Source organism: Rhinopithecus roxellana, chromosome 2 (assembly GCF_007565055.1).
Source record: "Rhinopithecus roxellana isolate Shanxi Qingling chromosome 2, ASM756505v1, whole genome shotgun sequence".
NCBI lineage: Eukaryota > Metazoa > Chordata > Mammalia > Primates > Cercopithecidae > Rhinopithecus > Rhinopithecus roxellana.
Genome location: NC_044550.1, coordinates 129,143,932 through 129,170,044, shown reverse-complemented (window position 1 = coordinate 129,170,044; position 26,113 = coordinate 129,143,932). Strand labels below are relative to the sequence as shown.

The following is a 26,113-nucleotide window of genomic DNA, read 5'->3' as shown; positions in this document are numbered from 1 at the left end:
TAGTATAGCTTGAAGTCAGGTCATGTGGTACCTCCAGCTTTATTTTTTTTCCATTCTGGATTGTTTTGGCTATTTGTACTTTTTTTGGTTCCATATGATTGTAGAATTTTTTTTCTAATTCTGTGAAAAATGACATTGGTATTTTGTAGGAATTACATTGAATCTGTAGATTTCTTTGAGCAGTATGGACATTTTTAACAATATTGATTCTTCCAATCCATGAGCATGGGATTTTTTTCATTTATTTGTGTCATCTGCAGCTTCTTTAATCAGTGTTTTGTCCTTCTCCGTGTAGAGATCTTTCACCTCCTTGGTTAAATGTATTTCTAAGTATTTTATTTTGTGTGTGTATGGTTACTATAAATGAGATTGAGTTCTTGATTTGGTTCTCAGCTTGAATGTTATTGGTGTATAGAAATGCTACTGATTTTTGTGTATTGATTTTGTGTTTTGAAACTTTACTAAAGTTGCTTATCAAGTATAGGAGTCTTTTGGAGGAATCTTTAGGGTTTTCTAGGTATAAGAACATGTCATCAGTGAACAAAGATGATTTGACTTCCTCTTTTCCAATTTGAATGCCTTTTTGTTTTTTTTCCTCTTGCCTGATTGCTCTGGTTGGGACTCCCAGTACTGAGTTGAATAGGAGTGGTGAGAGTAGGCCTCTTTGTCTTGTTCCAGTTATTAGGAGGAATGCTTTCAACTTTCCCCCTTTCATTATGATATTGGCGGTGAATTTGTCATACATGACTCTTCTTATTTTGAGGTATGTTCCTTTGACACCTAGTTTGTTGAGGATTTTTTATTAGAAAGGATATTGGTTTTTATTGAGTGTTTTTCCTACATCTATTGAAATGATTATATGGGTTTTTGTTGTTGCTGTTCTTCTTTTTTTTTTTTTTGAGACAGAGTCTCATTCTATTGCCCAGGCTAGAGTGCAGTGGTGTGATCTCAGTTCACTGCAACCTCTGCCTCCTGGTTCAAGCAACTCTTGTACCTCAACCTCCTGAGTAGCTGGGATTATAGGCACCTGACGCCATGCCTGGGTAATTTTTGTATTTTTAGTAGAGACAAGGTTTTGCCATGTTGACCAGGCTGGTCTCTAACTCCTGGCCTCAGGTGATCTGCCTGCCTTGGCCTCCTGAAGTGCTGGTATTACAGGCATGAGTCACTGCGCCCAGCCTAGTTTTTGTTTTAAATTCTGTTTATGTGGTGAATCACATTTATTGATTTGTATATGTTAAACTATCCATCTATCTCTGGAATAAAACCATGTGATCATGATGGATTATCTTTCTGATGTGCTGTTGGCTTTGGTTTGCTAATATTTTGTTGAGGATTTTTGCATCTGTGTTCATCAGGGATATTGGCCTGAAGCTTTCTTTTTTGTTGTTGTTGTGTCCTTGCTGGGTTTTTGTATCATGGTGATGCTAGCTTCATGGAATGAGTTAGGGAGCACCTAATCTGACTCCTCTGACTTGTTGGAATAGTTTCCATAAGATGGGTATCAGCTATTTTTTTGCACTGCTGAGAAAATTTGACAATAAATCCATCTGACCCCAGGCTTTTTGTTGGTGGTGGTAGACCTTTTATCAATGATTCAATTTCACTACTTGTTATTGGTCTGTTCAGGATTCCATGGCATCTTTAAGTAGCACCAGATACAGACATCTGGTAGGGTAGGGACAGAGAGTGAGCTACGCAGTGGAAAGAGGGAAAGGCTTAGTCTTAGGAGATAATGCTGGAATTAAATCTTCAAGAACGAGAAGATGCCTGGCAAACAATAAAGTGAAAAGAATGGCTGGCATTTCAGGCTGAGGGAGCAACATAGGCAAGAGCACAGAGGCCTGACACTACAGTGTATTTGTATTGTTCTATGTGGCTAAGTATGTCTGGAATGTAGGTGAGCAATAAGGCAGATCATGAAGAGGCCAGAGGCTGAAGGGCCTTGTGTATTTTGCTTAAAATGAAACATTTATCCTAAAGTTGTTGGGATTAGTATTAGAAAAATCCTTCCATGGAAATTTTAGATGGTCTTTATGAAAAGCAGTTAGACAGCTGCCCCTCTCTCATCAGAAACATGCTCATAAGCCATCTCTTAGGATGAATCCTTTTCAAGGACCATTTCCTCTAGCTGCTGACTCTGAATAAAGTTTCCTCTTGTAAATGTCAGATTGAGGGGCTGCCGTTTCTTCACCTGAGGTCAGATCTGTCTTAGGGTGCAGCCTATACAGCTGTCCTCTTCCCGCAGCTGGGCACGCTGACTCCCTGATGAGCTCAGACTTGCCCCTAGCAGGATGTATTTGGTTTAGGCGGTGGAGAGAACAGGAAGGAATTCTAGTCTGCACTCTGTGGTCTGCAGCATATAGCACTCTGCAAGGAATCTGGCCTAGTGCATGTAGTTAGTAGATTTTTTAAAAAAAAATGTATGATAACACTGTTGCCACACAAACTTTGGTCCTGTGTCCCAATTCTGATAGTTTGTCTAGTGTCTGAGACTCCGACTCTTGCTACCTCAGAACTGTTTGCTCCTGTATAAACTTGACAAGTCGTTCAAAATCCCTGCGACTGGAGCCGTGGCCTACTTTTGTCAGCCTCTCTTTTCATCCTTTGGATATGGTTTTTCTTAATAGACACATTTGAGCATCATTTGCTGTCCTGGGCACTGAGACTCGTTCAGAGCACTTACCTAGTTCCAAGGCCCTACTAACTTTCTGCCTATCCAAATTGTCACTTTTCCCTAGGTTTCTGGGCACCAAGTTTCTCTGCCCTTTGATTCCCCTGTTTGTGATGGGCTTCTCCGATATCAGTTTGCTTTGAAATTTGCTGCTTTGTTTTCTGATTATCATGACTTGACTGCCGAAGTGGCCTCCCTTCTCGAATCCTCGGATTCTGCCTTCACTAGTGATTAGAGGGGCTTTTGTCTGTTCTGTTCATGTCCATCCTGAGAGCTGGCCTCAGCCATTGGCAGGGAAGCATTTACTAAGAGAATCAGCCTAGGTAGATACAGTGATTTTCTGTGGAATTCTTTTAATCCACTAAACTGGCTCCTTATTCTTTCCCTGCTTTGTGGCCTGTTTTCAAAAATTAAACACAAATTGAGATGCTCAAGCTACCTGTCTATATGACACCTTCTTTGATCTTCATGCTCTAAGCTAGAACTGACATCCTCCCTATTTGTGACTACACTGTATGCTGAATATCAGATTGCTATCATACTATCATATTTTTACTACTCTTACATGTTTCTACCTGTATTACCTCCTCTTAGACCTCATTAGTCCAGACTGCATATGCTTGTTTTTCTATTTCTAGCATCTGGGTTGGAGTGCTGGGCACATAGCAGATAGATGTTTCATGGAAGCTGTATGTGACAGCCAGTGCTTCACACAAAATCCTGAAGGTTCCATACCGTAAGTGCCAATTATCAGACACATGTAAAATACAGGAAATTTTTGGAATTTGCAGTAAGTGCAATTAATATAGAAGCTGAACTTTTGTCTAATGGTCATACCTCAAAGTGATTTAATGGTGAAAAATAAGGATTTCAGGGGAAAAAAATCTGAGGAACTTTGGAATTGATGATTTTATGTGTTAGATTATTTCCTATAAGGACTCTAGGGATAAGAAAAAAAAATGCCACATTGCTGAGGACTGGCTGGTGCTTACTCGGGAATGCTATATGGAAATGTGAATGTTGAGACTTAATTTCCTCATCTGTAAAACGAAAAAGTTGAATTAGCTTAAACTCAAGGATGCATCTAGCTTTTACCATCTCTTCATACACAGGCCTGTGCATGTGCAGGAATATAAACATATACCTGTTAGAAGAAAGTGCTTTATAGCATATGGGAATGAAATGATAAATCTGTCTTTCTCTTTCTTTGTAGTTTGAAACCTTATTTGAACAATTTTTATTTTATTTTAATTGTAATTTCACATAGCAAGGTTATATTAACAAATTTTATATATGTAAGGAACAAGCAGTAACTTGTAAATTGAAGTTTATTGCCAGAAAACAACCTAATTTTCATACTGAAATTAGGACATTTTCAAAATATATGAAAACCATTACTTTTTGCTTGTTTATTTAAATATTCCAGTGATGTTGCTCTGTATTTTTGCCACTGTAGCAATTTAGTCAAGTAATTACTTCAATAATTTTTAAATTATATATTACAGAAATTTTCAAACACCAAAAAGTAGAAAGAAAAGTATAATGAACACCCATGTGGCATCATTCAGCCTTAGTTATTTCAGTTTTTCCATCTTTGTTTCAGCTGTGCTTCTACTTCCTTTCCTACCCCTCCACTGTGTCATTTCACTGTAAATACCTTACTATATACTTATAGCAGATAAGGACTTAAATGAGTCACAACCACAATACCATTATCACACCTAACAAAACTTAAGAACGGTTCCATAATATCATCTAATACCAAGCTTTTGTTCAAATATATACAATTATCTGAAAAATGTTTTCTAATAGTTGTCTTTTTCTAACCAGGATCAAAACAAGGTCTATTCTTTGCATCTGATTGGTACGTCTCTACATTTCTTCTCCTAATAAATTGAGTCATTGAGCTTACAGAATTGATCACATTCTAGATTGAGGTGACTGCCCCCTCCTTGGATTGGGCTTCCCCTCCTTCCCCCTTTTGTTCCCCTACATCATTCATTTTTCTGAATAAACAGGTCATTTTGCCTGTAGAATTTACCACGTTTTAGATCTGGCCAACTGCATTCTTGTGGTGACGTTTAACATGTTTCTCTGGCCATCTTATTCTCTGTAAACCATCAAGGGACATTTAAAGAATCTGATGAAAGAAACAGCGTCTCTCCCTGGAAAATAAAAAGCATGTATACACACATACATACACACACACACACAAAATATTTCGTACAATTTCAAAGGCTTCACAGATCTCTGAAGCCACAGACCCCAGGTTGAAATGCCTAATAGAAGTTTGATTAAGCACCTGTAGGACCACGACTTTCTTTCCCATAAATCATGAGGCCCATGATGTCTCCTTGTCCCATTGTAAGATTAGTGTTATCAGGCTTATCCTATTACTATTTTTTTTTATTATTATACTTTAAGTTCTAGGGTACATGTGCACAACGTGCAGGCTTGTTACATATATATATGTGCCTTGTTGGTGTGCTGTACCCATTAACTTGTCATTTACATTAGGTATATCTCCTAATGCTATCCCTTCCCCTCCCCCATCTCACAACAGGCCCCAGTGTGTGATGTTCCCCTTCCTGTGTCCAAGTGTTCTCATTGTTCAATTCCCACCTATGAGTGAGAACTTGTAGTGTTTGGTTTTTTGTCCTTGTGATAGTTTGCTGAGAATGATGGTTTCCAGCTTCATCCATGTTCCTACAAAGGACATGAACTCATCCTTTTTTATGGCTGCATAGTATTCCATGGTGGCGATTCCTCAAGGATCTAGAACTAGAAATACCATTTGACCCAGCCATCCCATTACTGGGTGTAAACCCAAAGGATTATAAATCATGCTGCCATAAAGACACATGCACTCATATGTTTATTGCAGCACTATTTACAATAGCAAAGACTTGGAACCAACCCAAATGTCCATCAATGATAGACTGGATTAAGAAAATGTGGCACACATACACCATGGAATACTATGCAGCCATAAAAAAGGATGAGTTCTTATCCTATTATTATAAAATTCCCATCAGCCTTTTAACCATTGATTTTAGCAGCCACTGATTATCATTGCCTAGAATGATTCTTGAGTTCATCCAAGTTGAAAATGTTAATTTTCTGTCAGGATTTTTTCCCTCATCAATTGCTAAGTTATCCTAAATACAGTTTGTATTAAAAAAGCAGGATTCTTGCTTGGAATTTTTTTTTGTTGTAATAGAAGTTGACAAACAATGACTACCATTGAAAATAATGATAGTTAGAAACTTGTTGCATCTTTTCCTAGACAAAGTAGTAACTGATTCACAATAGCAAAGACACAGAATCAACCTAAATCCTCATCAGCAGTTGAATGGATAAAGAAAATGTGACCTATATACACACCATGGAATACTATGCAGCCATAAAAAGGAATGAGGTCATGTAGCAATGTGGATGAAGCTAAAGGCCGTTATCCTAAATGAACTAATGCTGGAACAGAAAAACAAATACGACATGTTCTCACTTATAAGTGGGAGCTAAACATTTAGTACATATAGACACAAAGATAAGAACAATAGACACCAGGGCCTAATTCAAGGTGGATGGTAAGAAGAGCGTGAGGTTCAAAAAACGACCTCTTAGACATGATGCTTATCACCTGGGTAATGAAATCTGCACACCAAAGCCCTGCAGCACACAATTTACCTATAAAGCTGCACGTGTACCCCCGAACTTAAAAGTCTTAAAAAAAAAAAGTAACAAAAACAAAGCAAGTAACTGAAATAACCAAAGTAAATGGGCCAGAGATTTGAAACCTTTCCTGTGAAATGCCTTTTTATTCCAAGTCAAAAACATTCAAGGGCCATGAAATTTATTTTTATATCCCCACTTTTGCTACTTAAAAGTGAATTTATATGCTGTCTTTCTTATAGAGAACATTCCAACAAAGAACGCGTGGGTCTCAGTAAAGAAAATTTGTTGCTTAGAGGATGCACCATTAGAAACACAGAGGCTGTTGTGGGCATTGTGGTTTATGCAGGTCAGTTATGTTTCTAATTTTCATTGTCTACTCTGTGCTTTTCTACAAGTTAGCATTTTTCATTCACTCAAAAATGCAATCTTTTGAAGCAGAAAGGAAATTTTGTCTGGTAAACTTAATTATTGGTCTCTGTTTTTCTAAGTGGATCACAAAAGAAGATTAAACTGACAAAATAGGTCATGTAACTGTGTTTTATTAAATTGTCTGCCAGAGAGATTTTTAAATATGGTATTTGCTTATTGGCTTTAATTTGTACATTTTCTATCATACTGCACGTCCTTCATAGGCCATGAAACCAAAGCAATGCTGAACAACAGTGGGCCGCGGTACAAGCGCAGCAAATTAGAAAGAAGAGCAAACACAGATGTCCTCTGGTGTGTCATGCTTCTGGTCATAATGTGCTTAACTGGCTCAGTGGGTAGGTAAAATTTGATTATTTGCTGACATCTTTTCAGCAAGATATTAAAGTATTTTATTTCAAAATCATATCTGTGAATGTTTGACTTTGGTAAGGTGGATTTTATTTGTCAGTAATGTTTTTACCTCATACCCTTGTCGCTTTCATCCTTTGTCCTGAAAAATATTAATGTTGACTCTATCCATTTACATTTTGCCATAGTACCAAAGAAACCTGGAGAGTGACTTAAAGAGAGAGAGAGGAGAATGTACAGCCTTTTGAATTTGAATTTTGTTTCCAAAAACAAACAACTGATGTTCAATCAAATGAATACTCTCATTCCTTCTCCTTTAGGAAAAAGTTTTTTGTTTGCATGCTATATATTTAGCATCCTTTTGATGTCTGTGTATTTTTTGAAAGGTCATGGAATCTGGTTGAGCAGGTATGAAAAGATGCATTTTTTCAATAACCCCGAACCCGATAGACGTATCATATCACCACTGTTGGCAGGATTCTATATGTTTTGGACCATGATCATTTTGTTACAGGTAATTTTTGATTAAGCTTATGGTAGAATTTTAACATCTTTGCTGCTTATCCAGCTATGTTCAGTTTCACATCCTTTCTTTAACCTATGTTGACATTTTAAAACTTGTTTGGATCTTCTTAGGTCTTGATTCCCATTTCTCTCTACGTTTCCATCGAAATTGTGAAGCTTGGACAAATATATTTCATTCAAAGTGATGTGGATTTCTACAATGAGAAAACGGATTCTACTGTTCAATGCCGAGCCCTGAACATCGCCGAGGATCTGGGACAGATTCAGTACCTCTTTTCTGATAAGACAGGAACCCTCACTGAGAATAAGATGGTTTTTCGAAGATGTAGTGTGGCAGGATTTGATTATTGCCATGAAGAAAATGGTGAGTGTTGGATTTCTGTGAAAACCAACCTTAGTATTGGTCTTTTTTTGAAACCACTTAAGTGTTGCATGTCTGACAATTCTGACATAGAAGTGGTTGATTTAAGCATTGAGTACTTAATGCTTGCAGATGGGCTTTAAGCTTCACTGTTGTTCCTTCAAAAGCTAGTAGGTTAAAGTCTAGCAGTCTACTGCCATGGTTTCTTTAAAAGTGAAGTAAATTACTAGTGGAAGTAAAAGGTGGGAACTGGAGGGATGAAAATGATATTGTACTATAAATACTCTTGAACAGCTAATGAAACTATGGGCCATTTCTTCGAAAAATATTTTGGAAATAATTCCAAAGAGATTACAGGCTCCTTGCAGCTTCATTGTTTGGCCCCTAGGTATCCATTGGTGCTTGATTAAGAATAATTAGTTTAAGCAAAATGAGCTGAACTTCTGACTCTAAAGAAATAAATTTGTAAATTCCAAGTTTCCTTTAAAGAGTTGAACTTTATTAATTTTGCAATTTATAAAAGAAATATGTGCTTCTTTAATGATAATTCGTAGAAGTGAACAAAACAAATTAAAAGCCCCACTCTCCCAAGGTTAACCACCCTTAACAATTTGGTGAATATGTAACCACTTATTCTTTATGCATACTTCTCTATATGTGAACATATATTTACACATTTTCCCTTTTATAAGTTAGAACATGTAATAGTACTATTTTTGTAAATTGTTTATTTTATTCAACAATGTCTTATGAAATTTTTCCTAAGTCATTTCATAACTTAAAATTAAGAATATAGTTTTCTACTATATGTGGTCAAACTTAGTTTGCTATGCTTAATGGTGATAGTTTGTTAATATAAAAGCACGTGTAGTTAACATCACTTCTTCATTCACCAAACATTTTGTGAGCTCCCAATATGTGGCGTAAGTCCCCGATTGCATGTAATTTAGATTTATGACACGAAGATAGATAAACGAGATTAAAATTATGATAAATAAAATTTGGCATGCATTATGCATCTTGGTACATATACATTTATTCAATTGTTTTTATAAGATACATTTTTCTCTACAATATCATGCTGATTTACATTCCTACAACCCAGAAAAATAGTGCTTGTTTTTCACACACAGCCATAATGTAATGAAGTACACTTTTTAATCTGTGTGATTTTTACAGAGAAGTTAGCACTTCATTGTCTTAATTTGTCTCTGCTTAGTAATGAGATTTTTAACTTTTTATATGTTTTTTGGTCATTCTAATTTCCTTGGTAAGTTAATTGAATTCTTTCCCTATTTTTTAAATGAGGTTTCCTTGTTCTTGGTAGGCTGTGGGAGAGCTTTTATGTGAAGTCAGGGTTAATGTTCAGCTTGTATGCTTAGTCTAGATTGTTTGTGGTCAGCACCAATGCTCATTTGTGCACTCATTTAGAACAAGTTCTTAAATACTTTGGATATCAACCCTTATGTTATGTTATCCTTTTCTTCTGTATGTGACAAATATTTTTCTGGTTCATTATTTATCACTTATTAGTTTTCTATCACCACGTAACAAATCACCACAAACCATAATGGCTTAAACCAATACAAATATGCTGTCTCACAGTATCTCTAAAGTCGGACTCTGGGTATAGTGTGAGTACCTCCTCTGCTCAGGGTCCCTCACCAGATTGAAATAGAGGTGTCTGCTGGGACTGTGATCTTATTGATGATCTTATGCTTAGCTCACTGATATTTCGCAGAATTCAGTGTACTGAAGTTTTAGGACTGAGGTCCTTGCTTTCTTGCTGCTGTCATCCTGGTACTGTTCGCAGCTCCAAGAGATTGCCTGCTGTTTCCTGCCACACAGCCTCACCACAGCAGAGCAGTTTGCTTCTTCAAGGCCAGCAACAGAATTTCTCATTCTGAATCTTTCTGACATCAGGGAAGTCCTGAATCCTTTTTAAAGGACTAACCTAATGAGATCATGCGCACCAAGGGTAGTCTTCTTTCAGATTACTCAAAGTCAGCTGATTAATTCCATCTGTAAAATCCTTCCACTTTTGCCACATAGCATAATTTGATCATAGCATAGTCACAAGGTGTATCTACCATGGCGGACAGGACTCTTCAGGGCCATCTTAGAATTCTGCCTACCACAGTCTCTAAATTGTGCTTCCAGTGTCTCTTCTTATCAAAAGGTTTATATCTTTGTTATATAAATTTGTCAATTATTATGAATATTATGATTTCTGATGGTAGTGCTGAACTTAGACAACCCATCATGCCTGGTATTGTTAAAAATATACTATATTTTCTTCTAGGTACATGTACTTTTAAGTCAACTTTGGTAACCTGTGAGTGCAAGGAGTAAAATGTTAAGTGTTTATTATGTGATCACCATGCAAATGCAAAATACAGCTAATCATATTGAATATGATGACACTCTGCATTATGTTTCATCTTATAGTAAAATGTAAAAGCCATCACTAACCTCCACCAAACAGAATAGATCATTGTTAGCATTTTAATGCACTTTTGGGATCTTTTTTTTAACACATATATATGTTTTTTGTTTTTAAGATATGCATTTGCACACACACACACACTTATGTTTTTGTTTTTAAAACAGAAATGGCATCGCAGTGTGATTTTACTTTTATAATTTTTCTTAAGACTTCATCATTCATTATTCAATAAAATGGAACCACATTAATAATGCTATGCCAAACCTCTATAGTGCATTTGTGAGGTTAGTGTTTTCCTGAATTCTTTGACCATAGTTCCCCATTTTTAGGAACTGTCTTGCAGCAGCAATGTTTCATAAAATATACAGCAAGAAGCACTGCGGTGTTTTTTTTTTTTTTTTTTGTATTTGTAGCACAAAATTTTGTGTTCATAACATTTCAAAGAACTAACACTAGCCCTCTTCCACTCTAGTCACTGAACATACATATCCCTGCCCAAGTGAGTATTTTTCGTTTATGCCCCCTCGTGCAGAAAAGATACCAAGTGACTGGGAATCAAATGCTATCCTGACTGAACTGTAATTGATAAGCTACCTGTTTGGGAACCAAAGTTCTAGAGGTACTAACTTTGCCTTTGACCACTTCTCTACCATAGACACACCCAGAGCTTCTGGTCTTTTTTATGCAATGGTTTAAAATTAAACACATGTGTACACACACACACACACACACAAGTGGAGACCAGTTCTCTCTAGAAGTTAATTCTGAGACATATTTTCACTGAAGTGAAAACTATTTTAACCATGTATCTGTGTTTTAATGGGTAGTCCTTTAGGGTTTTCTGTAAAAGTGTTGCCTAGGAGATAATTTGGTGAAGAATATTGCTGCTTGGAAACAACTTCTTACACATGCAATTGCACTAAACACACCTGACAACACCATTGTATATTTTAAAACCTTCTAGCTTCAAAATGTGTTCCATGTACTGGCAGCATCAGCAACATCTGAACATGCTTTTAAATTGCAGAAACTCAGACCCCTCTGCAGAGCTTCAATTAAATGCATTTTAATAATATCCCCAGGTGATTAATATGCATATTAAAATTTTAACAAGCCACTCCTTTAAAAGACTGCTTAAAGAGAATAACTTTCTTAAAAATAAACTTTTAAATTTAGGATAATTTTAGCTTTACAGAAAAGTTACAAAGATATCCTGGAGGGTTCCAGCATGCCCTCATGCCGTTTCCCCTGTTGTTATCTTCTTGCATTAGTCATATGATATATTTGTGATAAGTAGTGAACAAATGCTGATACATTATTATTAATCGAAACACATACTTTATTTGAACTTCCTTCTTTTTTACTTAATGTTCTTTCTCTGTCCTAGGATCCTAGCTAGGATACTACATAACAGTCATCATTTCAGTTTCTCTAGATGACTGTTTCTCAGATTTTCTTTCCTTTTGATAAACTTAGCAGTTTTGAGTGGCATTATTCTGGGATTTTGTGGAATGTCTATCAATTTGGACTTGTTCAGAGTATGCCTTTATGATGTACAGTTTGTGAATCTGATTTACATGGAAACAGTAGCATTGAACACTTTCCAAGAACAAGGATTTTGGAATCAGGCCTCTTAAGTCTGCATCCCATTCCCACTACCTACAAGCTGTGTCGCCCTGGACAACTATCTAATTTCTCTATGCCTCAATAAAAAGGATCAGTGACACTGTCAATCTCATTGGATGGTTAAGAGAATGAGAGAAGATAATTCGTATAAAGAATTTAGAACAGCAAATGGCATAAAATGAGTTATCTATAAATATAGCTGTTGTTACTGTCGTTGTGGTTGTAAATATTGTTGTTAAAATAAGAAACAGGCCTATCTCTTAAGGAGCTCATGGTCTGATGTGGGAGGCAGATATGTAAACATATATTATCATGTTCATTGTCATAAGATATGAAGTCAGTGTTCTTGTTCCATCTAGTTTTGATTTTCAGGCAGTCAGTATGGAGGTGGATTTTGTCCTGATTAAGGCTTGGGATGTTGAAGGCAGGATATTGGACGTTCTTACAATGCTGGAAATGTGTGGGGAATTAGTTTAGAACAAAGGTTTATATATCAAGGATATATGGGTGATACAGTTGGAGAAGGTTTAGCTGAATGTGTTATTTGCAAGCAGGCAAAAGTTGGAATGCTGGAAATGTTTGCAGATTTAGTTCATAGTGAAAGGGTTGACGGAGGATTGATGATACAGTTGAAGGAAGCTCTTCTGAATGCTGTTCACCCTCGTTTCGGGCCCTTTGGAGAGCACATTGAAAATATGATAAACTCTTTGTTTCGTAGAATCATGCCCACTTCTTCCATATATCAAATTGATGCAAGTAACAGGCTATAGGAAGATTACTGGGTATTTGAAGAGGGGAATGGGAAGAAAAGACAGATTGGGGATTAAATAATGAAGAGAAATAAAGTAGACAATTCGGTACCTATCTCAGTATCTACCTTCAGACAAAGGAAAGAACAGACTTTGTAAGTTTTTTCTTATGAAGCAGAAGGTAAGAATTCCTGCCCTGCTTTGAGTCATTTATGTAACTATTTTAGAATCTACTTTAAGATAAATATTAAGAAATGTTAAAGAAATACTAAAGAATATTAAAAATCATAACGATTTGGATAAGTTTTATCAGTATTATAACAAATCTTTGTTTCTCCTACAATATATTTTTTTAACCCAGAGTCTCACACTCTGCTACCCAGGCTGGAGTGCAGTGGCATGACCTCAGCTCACTGCAGCCTCAACCTTCTGGGCTCAAGTGATCCTACCACCTCAGCCTCACAAGTAGCTGGGACTATGGGCATATGCCCCCACACGTGGCTAATTTTTGTATTTTTTGTAGAAGCAGGGTTTTGCCATGTTTCCCAGGGTAGTCTTGAACTCCTGGGCTCAAGCTATCTGCCCACCTCAGCCTCCCAAAGTGCTGGGACTAACAGGTGTGAGCCACCATACCTGGCCTCACACCTAATTTTTATAAAATTCTCGCTGAGCCTGGAATTACAGCTCCAGTAGCTTTGTTTTCTGAATCACATTGCAACTTTACTGGTCTATTTCCTTTTTTGAGAAGGAGTCTAGTCTCGCTCTTTAGCGCAGGTTGCAGTGAAGTGGCACAATCTTGGCTCACTGCAACCCCTGCCCCTTGGGTTTAAGCAACTCTCCTGCCTCAGTTTCCCAAGTAGCTGGGATTACAGGGACCTGCTACCATACCCAGCTAATTTTTTTGTATTTTTAGTAGAGATGGGGTTTCGCCATGTTGGCCAGGCTGGTCTCAAACTCCTGACCTCAGGTGATCCACCCACCTCGGCCTCCCAAAGTTCTGGGATTACAGGCCTGAGCCACCGGCCCAGCCTATTTCCTTTTCATAGCTTCCAAAAATGATTAAAGGTTGAGTCACTTCATGTCTTCTTGATTCCACTTTTGTAATTGTACTGATTGAACAAGTTTTCCCTACAGTAATAGCTGAGCTACCTGGAACTATACTAATTATATAATTGCATGATGACTGATTTCCCTAATGATAGCTAGAAGCTGCATGATCATTAAATATAGCTTTCATGTTTATATGTGTTTTGAAGTATAGTATTACCCCCTTGTCTGTGGTTTTACTTTCCACGGTTTCAATTACCTTTGGTATAGTAAAATAAGATATTTTGAGAGAGAAAAAGAGAGACCACATTCACATAAGTTTTACTACAGTATATTGTTATAATTGTTCTATTTTATTATTAGTTATTGTTGTTAACCTTTTACTATGCCTAATTTATAAGTTAACATTTATCATAGGTATCTATGTATATGAATAAACATAGTATATTTAGGGTTCAATACTATCCATGGTTTCAGGCATCCACTGGGGGTCTTGGAACGTATTCCCTGTGAATAAGGGGAAACTTCTGTATTTTTAAAATATTTTTAAAATGGTGTTACATCATCAATAAATTCCTTAAGCTACTCAAGGATTTATCAGTCTCAGCACTATTTGGGCTAGATTAATTTTTGTTGTTGGGGGCTGTCCTGAGCATTGTAAGATTTTTAGAAGTATTCTTGGCCTCCATCCACTGAATGCCAGCAGCACACTTCGCCCAGTTATAACAAGCAAAAGTGTCTACAGCCATTGCCAAACCCCCAGGGGAGAAATTCACCCCATGTGGAGAACCACTAAGCGAACCTATTATATACAAATCACTGGTGAGGAGCTATAATGTAGTGGGTAGTGTGCTGGCTTTGGAGGCAGAAGACCTAAATAGAATTTCCAGCTCCACCCACAACTAGCTGTTTAAAAATGGTTGAACTGCTTAATCTCTCTGGGTCTTAATCTCCTCAGCTGCAGAGTAGGCAGTGATAGTTTCTACCTGATGGCATTATTTTGAAGATAAAAAGGGAGTATATATACATATATATTACACACACACACACACACACACACACAGACACACATACACACATATATAATGACCAAGCCAGATGCATGAAAAAAGGAGGACCTCAAAAAATATTAACTTGCTACCCCACAACTTTCCCTTAATACTAGGGATATTTCATTCACATGTCTATTGATTCATTCATTTATTATTCATTTAATAAACTTTTATTTAAATGACAAAACATGGACTCATTGAAATTAAGCAGGGGATATTGGCCATGTGTTTAAAATTGGCCCTGTTAACATATATAGGTAGATTCAGAAGCAGTAAAGCACGGGGCTGTGGAGTCTAGTAGAACTCATTTGAAGACTCATTTGTACCATTTTTGTGAGATGGAGCAAATTACTTAAGTTTATTTGTAAAATGCAGGTATTAATAGTATCTGCTGAGATATTATGATTAAACGAGGCAAGTGCCTGGTAAACAAATGCCTGATACATTCCGCACATGTAATCTCTAAATTCCCAATGAGTGGTATGAGTAAGAGGCAGTATAGTTAACAGAGGTCTTTGTGGAGGGGCTGGCATTTGAACTAAACTTCTAAAGATGTTCAGGATTTATGTAAATAGAAGGGACACAAATGAATATTCCAAGCAAAGGCATAGATGGAAATGGAGGAGATCGGAATCTTTGGGACACAACATGTAAACCAGTTTTTGAAGCTGGAAGGTCATACTGGGAAACATTCCGTGTTGTTTAGGCAGATTATATAATGAGACTTGCAGAGCTGGGAAAGATCTTAAAGTCACCGAATCCAAATCATTCATTCTGAAATGTTTCATTCTGGAAACAAAGGCCCAGAAACAGCAAGTGATTTGCTGAAAGCCACTTAGTCTTTGGAAGAGTTGGTACTGGAACCTAGGATCACCACATAGACCCTTAGCCTCTCCTTGCCTTTAAAGAATACAGACAAAAACTATTATAAAAAAAAAAATAGAACGTGCAAACATTCTTTACTTCATAGAATAACTTACCCAAAGCCATACTTTATTCCGTAGCTAGAGTTAGGCTGAATAGAGATGACCAGCAATCCAACAAGCACATATTTATTGATGGTCTGTATTCCAGACACTGGGTACAATGCTGAACAATTATTCAGACAAGGCCCCTGCTCTCATGGAGTTTCTATTAGAGAAAATATTCACAAACATGTTAATTTTTTTAATCAAGAAAAAATAGTGATAAGGGCTTGGCAGAATATTAAAATAAGGTGGTATAATATAAAATGATTGGATAGCCACTTTGACCTAGAGGGTCAGGCAAGGCCTTTCTAAGTGGGACATGGGGCTTAGATCTGAATGACATAGTCTTGAAATTCCATAGGAAAGGCTTCCAGTCAGAGGGAATATCTAGTAAAGAAGCCCTCAGGCAGGGGTGAGCTTATTACTTTTCAAAGTAAAGAAAGAAGGCCAGTGAGTCTGGATTTTAGTGGGCATGTGGAAAGAGAAGCAAAGTTAGATAGGTCAGCAGGACTCTGATCATCTTGAGTTATTTAAGCCAGGATAGGGAGTCCAGATTTTATTCTCAGTTAATTGTAAAGCTACTGGAGTGTTTTATGCAGGAAGTGATCTGATCTGCTTTATCTTTTAGGAAGATCACTGTAGCTACTATTTGAAAAATGGATTGCAGAGGGGCAAGGAGACCAGTTATGAGACTATTGCACTGGTCCAGTTGAGAGATGATGGTGGCTTGGACTAAGGTAATGGATATGGAGAGAAGTAGAGTTATTTGAGATATTTTTTGGATGTATGGAGGACAGATGTTAGTGATACTCTGAAAATAAGAAAGAAGATAGGAAATTAGGAGGATTCTAGATTTCTGGCTTAAGTAACTGCGTAAGTCATTAAGTTTCATTTACAAAGATAGTACCTATCGACTGCTGCTTTGACATCTGAGATTATCATATTGGCAAAACAGACAGAATTCTCTGACCTTTTGGAGGTTGTATTCTACTGGATGACTCAAAAAACAAAATAAATAAGATATATATGTGTAGATGGTGGTAGGTCTTGGCGTAGAATCTATTATAAATTGTGTGATCAGATCTGGGAAGTCTTCACTTCCCAGTGAGGTCATTTCAAAGATGGGACCAGATGAGATCACCAAGGAAGATGCAGGTAGAGATGGGAAGGCACTTCTGCAGCTCTCCAGTATCTGAGGGCTGAAAAGAAGAGATAGCAGGAGAAACTAAGAAGAAACAGTTATTGAAGTGGGAGAAAAATCAGGTAAGTGTGATGTTAGAGAAACCAAAAGAGACATTTCAAGAAGGAAAGAATGGTCAAGTCTGTTGGATATTACTAAGGGTTCACATAAGATAAGGATGGATGTGATCATTGGATTTGACAACATGGAGCTCATTGGTGACCATGAAAAGAGCAATGTCAGTGGAGAGATGGGGACAGAAAGCCATGAAATTACTTAAAGAGAGATTGGTGTCAATAAAAAAGGGAAGAATTGTAAGGGTAAAGTCATTGAGTTCAGAGAGGTGAGATTCAGATGACAAGTGGAGAATTTGGTGTCTGAAACATAGAGAGATGATTTGTTCACAGTAGGAGGAGGAAAGGCCGAGAGTATGAGTACCGATGCAGATAAGTAGGTAGATTTGATGACGGAAAAAGAAGGGAATTTTGATCTGATTGCTTCTCAGTGAGGTATAAGGTAAGTTCATTGACCAAGGGTATGGGAGGTAGGCAGGGTATAGGCCTTGGCAGCCAGATTTGAAAGCAGGGGAGATGGTGTGAAATAGCTGCTTAAGCAACTGCCTGATATATTCAACTTACAAGTAGTTCTTCTCAGATGTTGACTTAATGTGCTTTTTATCCCACAGCCAAGAGGTTGGAGTCCTATCAGGAAGCTGTCTCTGAAGATGAAGATTTTACAGACACACTCAGTGGTTCCCTCAGCAATATGGCAAAACCGAGAGCCCCCAGCTGCAGGATAGTTCGTAATGGGCTTTTGGGAAATAAGCCCTCAAATCGTCTTGCTGGGAGCTCTTTTACTCTAGGAAGTAGAGAAGGAGCCAGTGAAGTGCCTCATTCCAGACAGGCTGCTTTCAGTAGCCCCATTGTAAGTGTGAATGCATGACTAGAATCTTGCACATCCACAGTGTATGATGAAAGAACAGCCTTGTAATTATGATAGAGTTAAACTCTGTTGTCTTTTCTACCTTAGAAGAGACTACATGAGCTGCAAGATCACCACACATAATTAGAAGTATAAACAAACAATATCACACTAGCCTACTTTTAAAAAATAATTCAATGTTGAGAGGTAGTATACCATTTCTGAAAAAAATAGAGTATTTCTGGTCAGGGCTGATTATGTGTGACCCTGAAGAAGGCTGCCTTGGTTTAAGAATCATGGCTCACTCTCAGAACCAGCAAAGCTTACAAGAGTTATCTTATAGTCAGATAAGCATGTGTAATTTACAGAAACATTCATAGACCATGTGGTACATTGAAGACCTTTTTATTGCTCTGTAATCTCCCAAATCCCACCAGACTTGTGGTTTTTCCCTATTCCTAGCCTCCAGAAGGTCATTTTTTAATATATCAATTTCAGAGTTCAACAGAATGTGTTCATGAGTTCCAGTGGGAAGTGTCAGGAACTGTCTAGTCACATCCATTAACAAATCCATTTTACTCCAGAAAAACTAGAGGACCATGTAGCCAATGGGAAAAAGAGAGAAAGGTGCTGTGTGAAAAAAAATTAGAAATCAATCTTTTGCTATATCTAAAATTACCTGTATAAAAGTTCAATTTCCTTCTCTACCTTTTACATTTCATTAAGTCTTGCGTTTTACCAAGATGAGGATTTCCCAGTCATCAGACTCATAATACCTACAAAATAAGTGACATAACAAGAATAAATCAGCTTTGGGGAAGCTTTGTGTTTCTACATTGAATTTATTGTATGTTTTTCATAGTTGAGACATGATATGAGTAGACCCCAGGGGTCTCATTTGTACTGGGAAGGCCTTGAGCTTCCCAGGATCCTGGCTCTTCTCAAATTGTCAGCAAATGCATAACTACAGCAACTGGAGTGATCATTTCAGTCCATGTCATTTCTGTGGCACTAACATAAAAACTATTATATTATATCTTAGCCATATGTCAAGTGATTCCAAGACTTAATATTTCTCCAACTTGTAAAATGGAAGAAGAAAGGAATGTACACAGTTCATTCTGTATACTCATTATAAGACCATATCAGAAATATATTTTTCTTCTATTTTTCTATCGATATATTTTCTTCTATTATATCTTTTTATCTATCCTTGTATTGAACTTTTTCATTTTCCATCCACCTGAAAGTAAGAACATGTTGGCTGTTGTTTAGACAGAAGGAGCACAGTTTGGTAATAAGGTGGGTCTGTGCCACACCTTATTGGTTTCTTGGTCAAACTTCACCCTATTCATGGAACAAATGATTGGTCATTTCTTAGTTTAAAGTCTTTGTCCCTTTATAGATAAATTTACCCTGTCTAAAATATATTCTGTCTTCATATACTACCTCCATCCACCAAATCTGCTGAAATATTTATTTCTTTAAGAACTAAATTAAATATCACTTTTTTTCTGAAGACTTCTCAGATTCTTTTCTTTCAGCGTCCGAGCTCTGGTTACACCGTCCCTCCATTCCTTCATCCACATGGCATTGGTCTTATTTCTGCCTCTGGCAATCCACCATTAACTCCCTGAGAGAAGGATTTATCCATCTTGAATCAACATCTAGCACAATGGCTGGCATGTCCATTCTCAATAAAGTATTTTTAAAGGTTGTTGAAGGAAGCTACTTACCAGGCTGTCTTTTCATCTGTGCCATTTTCTTTTCATTTGCCTTATACTCCAGTGTCATTCCTGATTATATGGATGTGTTTCTGTTATTGTTGTCCTTGTTGTATTTGTTTTGCAAAACCATACCCCTAATATATAGAATAAGTAGGTCATGGTCTTCCTCAGTGTATAAGATTATTTCTCAATCTTGGTCTAAGCAAGTTGATTTTATCCTTTAGAAGACTAAAGATTATTTTGAGAAAACTACATAATCTTTTATCTGAAAAATAAGCATCTGTAAATATGTCATATAAAATTCTAAAAGCCCATCTGTGGAGCCCAGGTTAAGAACACCAGCTTGAGGACATTCTGAGAGTTGTGTTGTCTAAAAGTGGAAGGTTGTAAGATGGCGTCCTTCAGAGGAGGCGAGTTGTGAGCCAGCAAGTGAGGATGCCAGGCAGGGTACTGATGAAGATGTACCAGCCTTTAGGCATTAGAATGTCACTGAGGCCCATGAGTCCTGGGTTCATAGTACCTGTTTTAGAAATAGGAACCTTTACTTTGTATGCCAGTGTGTTTATGCGTCTTTAATTTTCTGGAGTTTTTCATTCAACAAGGATACTGTTTATTCTACATGAAATGCTCTTCTCTTAGATCTTTGTATAGCTGTCTCCTTTCTGTCATTGAGCCTTAGTTCAAATACCTCCTCAGTGAAGCCTTCTCTGCCACCCAGTTCCAAGTACATTCCATCTCTCCCTTGTCTCTCTCTGTCTCAATATAAAGGCATCTTATTTATTTGCTGTTAGGATAGTTTTGGATCTTCTCTCTCCCCCAGGTAGAATGTGAGTTCCATGTAAGCCAGGATCCTGTCTGTTCTATGCACACCTCTTACCTTCAGGGGTGCCTGGCACCACAGATTAGCATTAAATATTTATGAGATAATGAATTTATTAATGAATTAATGGAAGGCATGGCATAATACTGGACATGGCATAATACTGGACATAATACTGGACATGGCATAATACTGAAATAAGACATGACCTCAGCCTTCAGTTTTGTTCTAGCTAGAGAAGATAGACATATAAACAAATAATTATAAACCTGCAGTAAAGATGTAGTCATAGTAGTTAATCCAAAGTATAGTAAGTATATCCAAAGTAAAGTAAAGTAAGTATAGTAAGGTCACAAAGAAGGGAGTGATCAGCTCTAAGGAAGTGAAGAAGGATCAAGAAAGGCTGCCTGAAAGAGCTACAACTTGAGTTAGGATTAAACTAATGAGTAGAGAGAAAATCACAGATTGGAAAAGGAAGGAAAGGCATTTGGAGCTTACAGCATGTGGTACATGCAGACATTCAGAACCACAGGGCCATGGGAGAATGTGGTGTGCAGGAGGAATTGTTAGCATGTGGTTATTGACCTTTGTCTCTTTTTTTTTTTTTTTTCAGGACTGTGTTGTTTAGGAATCAGTGGGGAGGGAGTAGTGGCAATAGAAGATATTTGTGCCCACTCTTAAGCCAAAGTTGCAATGGTGGAGTGGTGAACCCTTAAAATGAGTAGAGTGGCATCTGGCAATGAAATGAAAAACCTTGGGTACAGGTGGAACTAGGGGAAGAGTGAAGAACAGTATTAGAGCTCCTTGGTCAACTTTATGCCTCATCCTTTGTCCATTACTAAACCGTGGGTTTTTAAAGTTTTGCATAAACAATTATAGTGGGCTGCTGCTTCTCTCTGTTTTAAAACAAATTTAACATTTAAATTATATGAAAGCCATTCAAAAGATTCAACAAACACTATTAGAGGGCAAAGGGAGTTTTGACCAGTTTTTGCTTGTTAATTTGAATTTAAGTAGAGGAGAGAGAGAGAAAAAAAAAGAAAGGAGTAAACCTGAATGTGAAATCTACAACTTAGTAGGAAGGCATAATAGGAATTATAAGGGTAAATCTAAAATTTGAGATAGGCAGATACCATACAAGATTAGGACAAAGAGACTAGACTCTCACCAGGAAACCAAATAAGGCTTTGTTTACATTATGGGAAGCTGTCTACATCATGCTCTGTAATCTGCGCTCTCATTTGAAGTAAAAATTTTCTTGAATTTTAAAAAAATACCTACTTAAGCCCAGTGGGCGGTAATACGTGTTTATTTTCCAAAGAAGAACATCTTTTTCATCTGGTTGTTTCTCCCTCTCTTTCCTTATGGGATATGAGATTATAGTAACATATGACAATTATAGTAACATTATAGTAACATATAGTAAACATATAGTAAACATATAGTAAAATTATAGTAAAATTATAGTAAAAATTATAGTAAAAATTATAGTAAAATTATAGTAAAATTATAGTAACATATGACAATACACTTTTATTGCTTACCCATGTGTCAGGTACTGAGTTTGGAATCCAAAGATCAATAAGATACAGTCCTTACTTTAATGGGCCTTCCAAATTCTCTGGGGGAGAGAGTCCATACATATGTAAGGAATTATTTAAAGTAAGATGGTTTGAGCCTGGTTCTGAAGTTAACAGGCATCCAGAGAAGGCAGAAACCATCCATCACCGACAAAAGAGCAAAAGTTAATAATGTAATCTTGGGTCTCAATAAGGAAGATTTTGATCTTGGGAGAAATAGCTACAGATACAGTCAAGCAGATAAGAATTGCATGTGGTGACTCTCTATCTTCACCTTAACTGGTGACTAACTTCTTAGTCACTAGAAATTAACTTAATTTAGTGGGACCAACTAAAGTAGAAGAACGAGCCATGCCTGAAGCTTCCTTGTATGTAGACCTTTCCTTAAATCTTCTGGGCTCTTTTATGTATATTGTTTTATGGTGCTTTTCAAGGTCTTCTATGGTCCTGACTTTCTAGATTTTTCCCACTTTATTTTGACAATACTTCTCAGCATAGTTTTGCTGACCAGAACCACACAACCCCACTTTCACACACTGTTCCCACTCACCTCCAGCTTGGGCCAACTTCAGTGTTACTTCTGTTCTCATGGCCATGGCACAGCCTTTCAGTCACGCAGTCATTGGATTCCCTGAATGGCATATTACGTTGACTACATAAATAGTGTCTTAGTCCATTCAGGCTTCCAGAACAAAATACCATAAACTGGGTAGCTTATAAACAACAGAAATTTATTTTTCACAGATCTGGAGGCTGGAAAGTCCAAGTTCAAGGAGCCAGCAGATTTGGGGTCTGGTGAGGGCCTGCTTCCTGTTTCATAAAAACAGTACCTTCTTTTACTGTGTCTTCATATGGTGGACAAACTCCCTTGGACCTGTTTTATAAGGACTTTAATCCCATTTATGAAGTCACTGCCCTCATAACCTAATCACCCCAAAGGGCTGCACTTCCTAATACCATCACCTTGCGGGTTAGGATTTCAGCATGCAAATTTTGCGGAGACCCAAACATTCAGACCATAGTAAATAGCATTTGTCACAAATGCAGAAGTTGCAAACCTTTCATCAATGTTAGATTGACGTCGGAATGCAAGATAATCCTTATGTTCTGAACCAATTATTAGTTAAATAATTGCTGAGATCATTGATACAATAAAATCACTATTAGCTTCTGTGGTCTCTGACTCAGTCTCAAATGTCTTCTATAAAAGAAGTCTCTAAAAAATAGAATTTGAAAAGCCTGTACATACTAGCCTGTTCTTGGAGATTCCTAATACCCATTAAACTCTCTGAGAAATGCTGGAATTAAAAAACTTGTTTAAACATTTCTTAAACTTATTTCAGTATAGAACTCTTCATTAATTTTTTGCTTATTCCATGTTAACATTCAGAGAAGGATGCCATTGGAAATATTGCCCTGACCTGTGGAATCTCATAAGCACTAAACAACAACATAATCATAGGCCTTGGTAAAATACCATGCAACAAATTTCCCAGGCATCTCTTCATTGACCAAATAAATAATTCTCTCCAACTTTACCACTTTCTTCTACTGACTTTGGAAAGGGGGTCCTTAAGGCCAGAGTTGTTCCCTGAGTAAGTGAGGGTCTAGCACTAGCGCCAGCTCAGAGTTATTATATATGTGAGACTCATGAGAAAATGTGATCAACTTATTAATTAACAGCCATCAGATCGTGAATGGCTATGAACTCCATCAAACTGAACAAGATTCAAATTTTGCTAAGTCAAATAGCACAAGCCAGTAGAATTAATGAATTTAGTTAGAAAGTTAGCAATGCTTTTTGACAGCAGGTAGCTTGGTGAGTCTGGAAGCCAGGTGAGACTGCTAACCTGTCTGAAGGTGAGTGTGTCATTTGAGAAAGAAGGAAGGAAAAGGAACATTAAATTACTTAGGTTACTGTTATACTGGTCTCATCTTAGTCATTATCTCATTTACTTTGTACAGCCACCTGGGAGGTAAGTGTTATTTTTACCATTAGACAGAAGAGGAAAAGGAGGTTAAGTAAGCTGCCCAAGACCTCTAGTTAGCATGCAGTGGAGCTAAGACCTGAACCTAAACCCATACGTTTTCCATCCCATGCTCTCTTCTTATTAAACCTATGCTAACTCTCACCAAACTTTTAAGCATAAATATAAGCCATAATCTTCTGAGTCCATGTCATACATCCTTATATTTTACTCTTTTCTCTAAATCTCCTCTCCTGGCTTTCCTGCAGTCAGTGTGCTTTGCGAGCCAGCTACCTCTAGGACTGTTAGAATACAATGGTGCTTTTGTACAACCTTGATTCTGAGCACGTGGTTCCTCCTTTGACTCAGCTGAAAAATTTCTAAAGCAGTTAACTGCATGTTACTGGATTGTACTTAGATTTCTACTACAACATTATTTTGTCAAAACTAGTACTCTCACATACGTGTGAGAAGCACTGTGTCAAACAAAATGGAGTACTTTCTTTCAATAACAAATTCTTAGAACAAACCTGTACTGAGAAGAAAGCATAGTTGCCAAATGTATGTGGTGATCAGAAATCTGGAAGAACCCTTATTAATGTCTTGTATTACTTGAAAATGCTGATAAAATATGTTAACTTGCTTATAATTTTTATTTTTGGAGAGTTGTTTTTTATAGTAGTAGTAACTTAAGCCATAAAATATTCTGTTGCAATAACATGGTATGAATAATGCCCAAAGTTTAAGAGTTGTTAGTATTCATCAAGTGATGGTGAATGAATCTATGACCAAGGTAGAATTCTGGGCTCAATAAAATCTACCTCTGCTATTATGTATTTCAAAATGAGAAAACACTCATCTAGATTTGGTGAAAACTGAATTCCTGTTTAGTTTAATAGTTAAGATAGTCTCCATTGATAATGTGCATTCTGGATTATCCATTTGTTTTTATGTCTTTTATTTCCCTATTCTTACTTCCCATGACATGATATACATTAAAATTGTTTTTAGAAAAATAAAGTTTACCATCTCATGATTCATAATCCTGGCTATACAAGTTATTTCTCATGTTGATTTAAAACTAACTTTTATATACTTCTTATAACAACACGCTGTCTTATTGAATTTTCAGGAAACAGATGTAGTACCAGACACCAGGCTTTCAGACAAATTTAGCCAGATTACACCTCGGCTCTTTATGCCACTAGATGAAACCATCCAAAATCCACTACTGGAAACTTTGTACATCATCGACTTCTTCATTGCATTGGCAATTTGCAACACAGTAGTGGTTTCTGCTCCTAACCAACCCCGACAAAAGGTGAGTAAGTTCTCTAATGCAAACAAGGGTCACTTTCCGGAAGAGAATTTTGGGTTTAAATGTATCTGTACTGAGCTTGATATATGGATAAAAATGATAAATAATAGCAGCTATATAACACTGATTCAGCATTTCTTCTGTGCTCTGCACTTACCATGGTTTATGTCATGGGTCCCCAACCCCCCTGGTCACAGACCAGTAACAGTCTGTGGCCTGTTAGGAACCAGTCTGCACAGCAGGAGGGGAGGAGAGGACCAGTGGGCATTACTGCCTGAGCTCCACCTCCTGTCAGATCACGGGCAGCTTTAGATGCTCATAGGAACGCGAACCCTATTATGAACTGCATATGCGAGGGATCTAGGTTGTGTCCTCCATATGAGAATCGTAATATCCAGAGAATCTAATACCTGATGATGTGAGGTCCTATCCAACCTGTCTGTGGAAAATTGTCTTCACAAAACTGGTCCCTGGTGCCAAAAAGGTTGAGGACCGCTGGTCTAAGTGATTTATTGGTATTAACAAGTTTAATCCTCCTAACAATCCTATGAGTTAGATGCTATTACCCTTCTATTCTCCATTTTACAGATGAGGCTAAGTAATTTACCCAGGGTCACAATACCAGTTTGTGGGGGAGGTGGGATTTGAACCTAGGAAATACAACTCAGTGCTACTATATTATTTGCCTCTAAGAGGGTAG

The 26,113-nt window shown here is 37.2% G+C and overlaps 1 protein-coding gene across 6 annotated transcripts in view; it reads left to right on the top strand.

Moving 5' to 3' along the window:
• ATP10D (ATPase phospholipid transporting 10D (putative)) overlaps positions 1-26,113 on the top strand; it is a 126,074-nt gene that overhangs the window by 54,110 nt on the left and 45,851 nt on the right. For all 6 annotated transcript variants that reach the window (XR_004053984.1, XR_004053983.1, XM_030919646.1 and 3 more), the window contains exons 6-11: positions 6,589-6,695; positions 6,982-7,113; positions 7,513-7,640; positions 7,763-8,015; positions 17,766-18,004; positions 25,228-25,416. Coding sequence is in view for 4 of the 6 variants with exons in the window: in XM_030919646.1 (XP_030775506.1) it covers positions 6,589-6,695; positions 6,982-7,113; positions 7,513-7,640; positions 7,763-8,015; positions 17,766-18,004; positions 25,228-25,416 (1,048 nt within the window). In the remaining 2 variants the exon portion in view is untranslated. The remainder of the gene's footprint in view (positions 1-6,588; positions 6,696-6,981; positions 7,114-7,512; positions 7,641-7,762; positions 8,016-17,765; positions 18,005-25,227; positions 25,417-26,113) is intronic.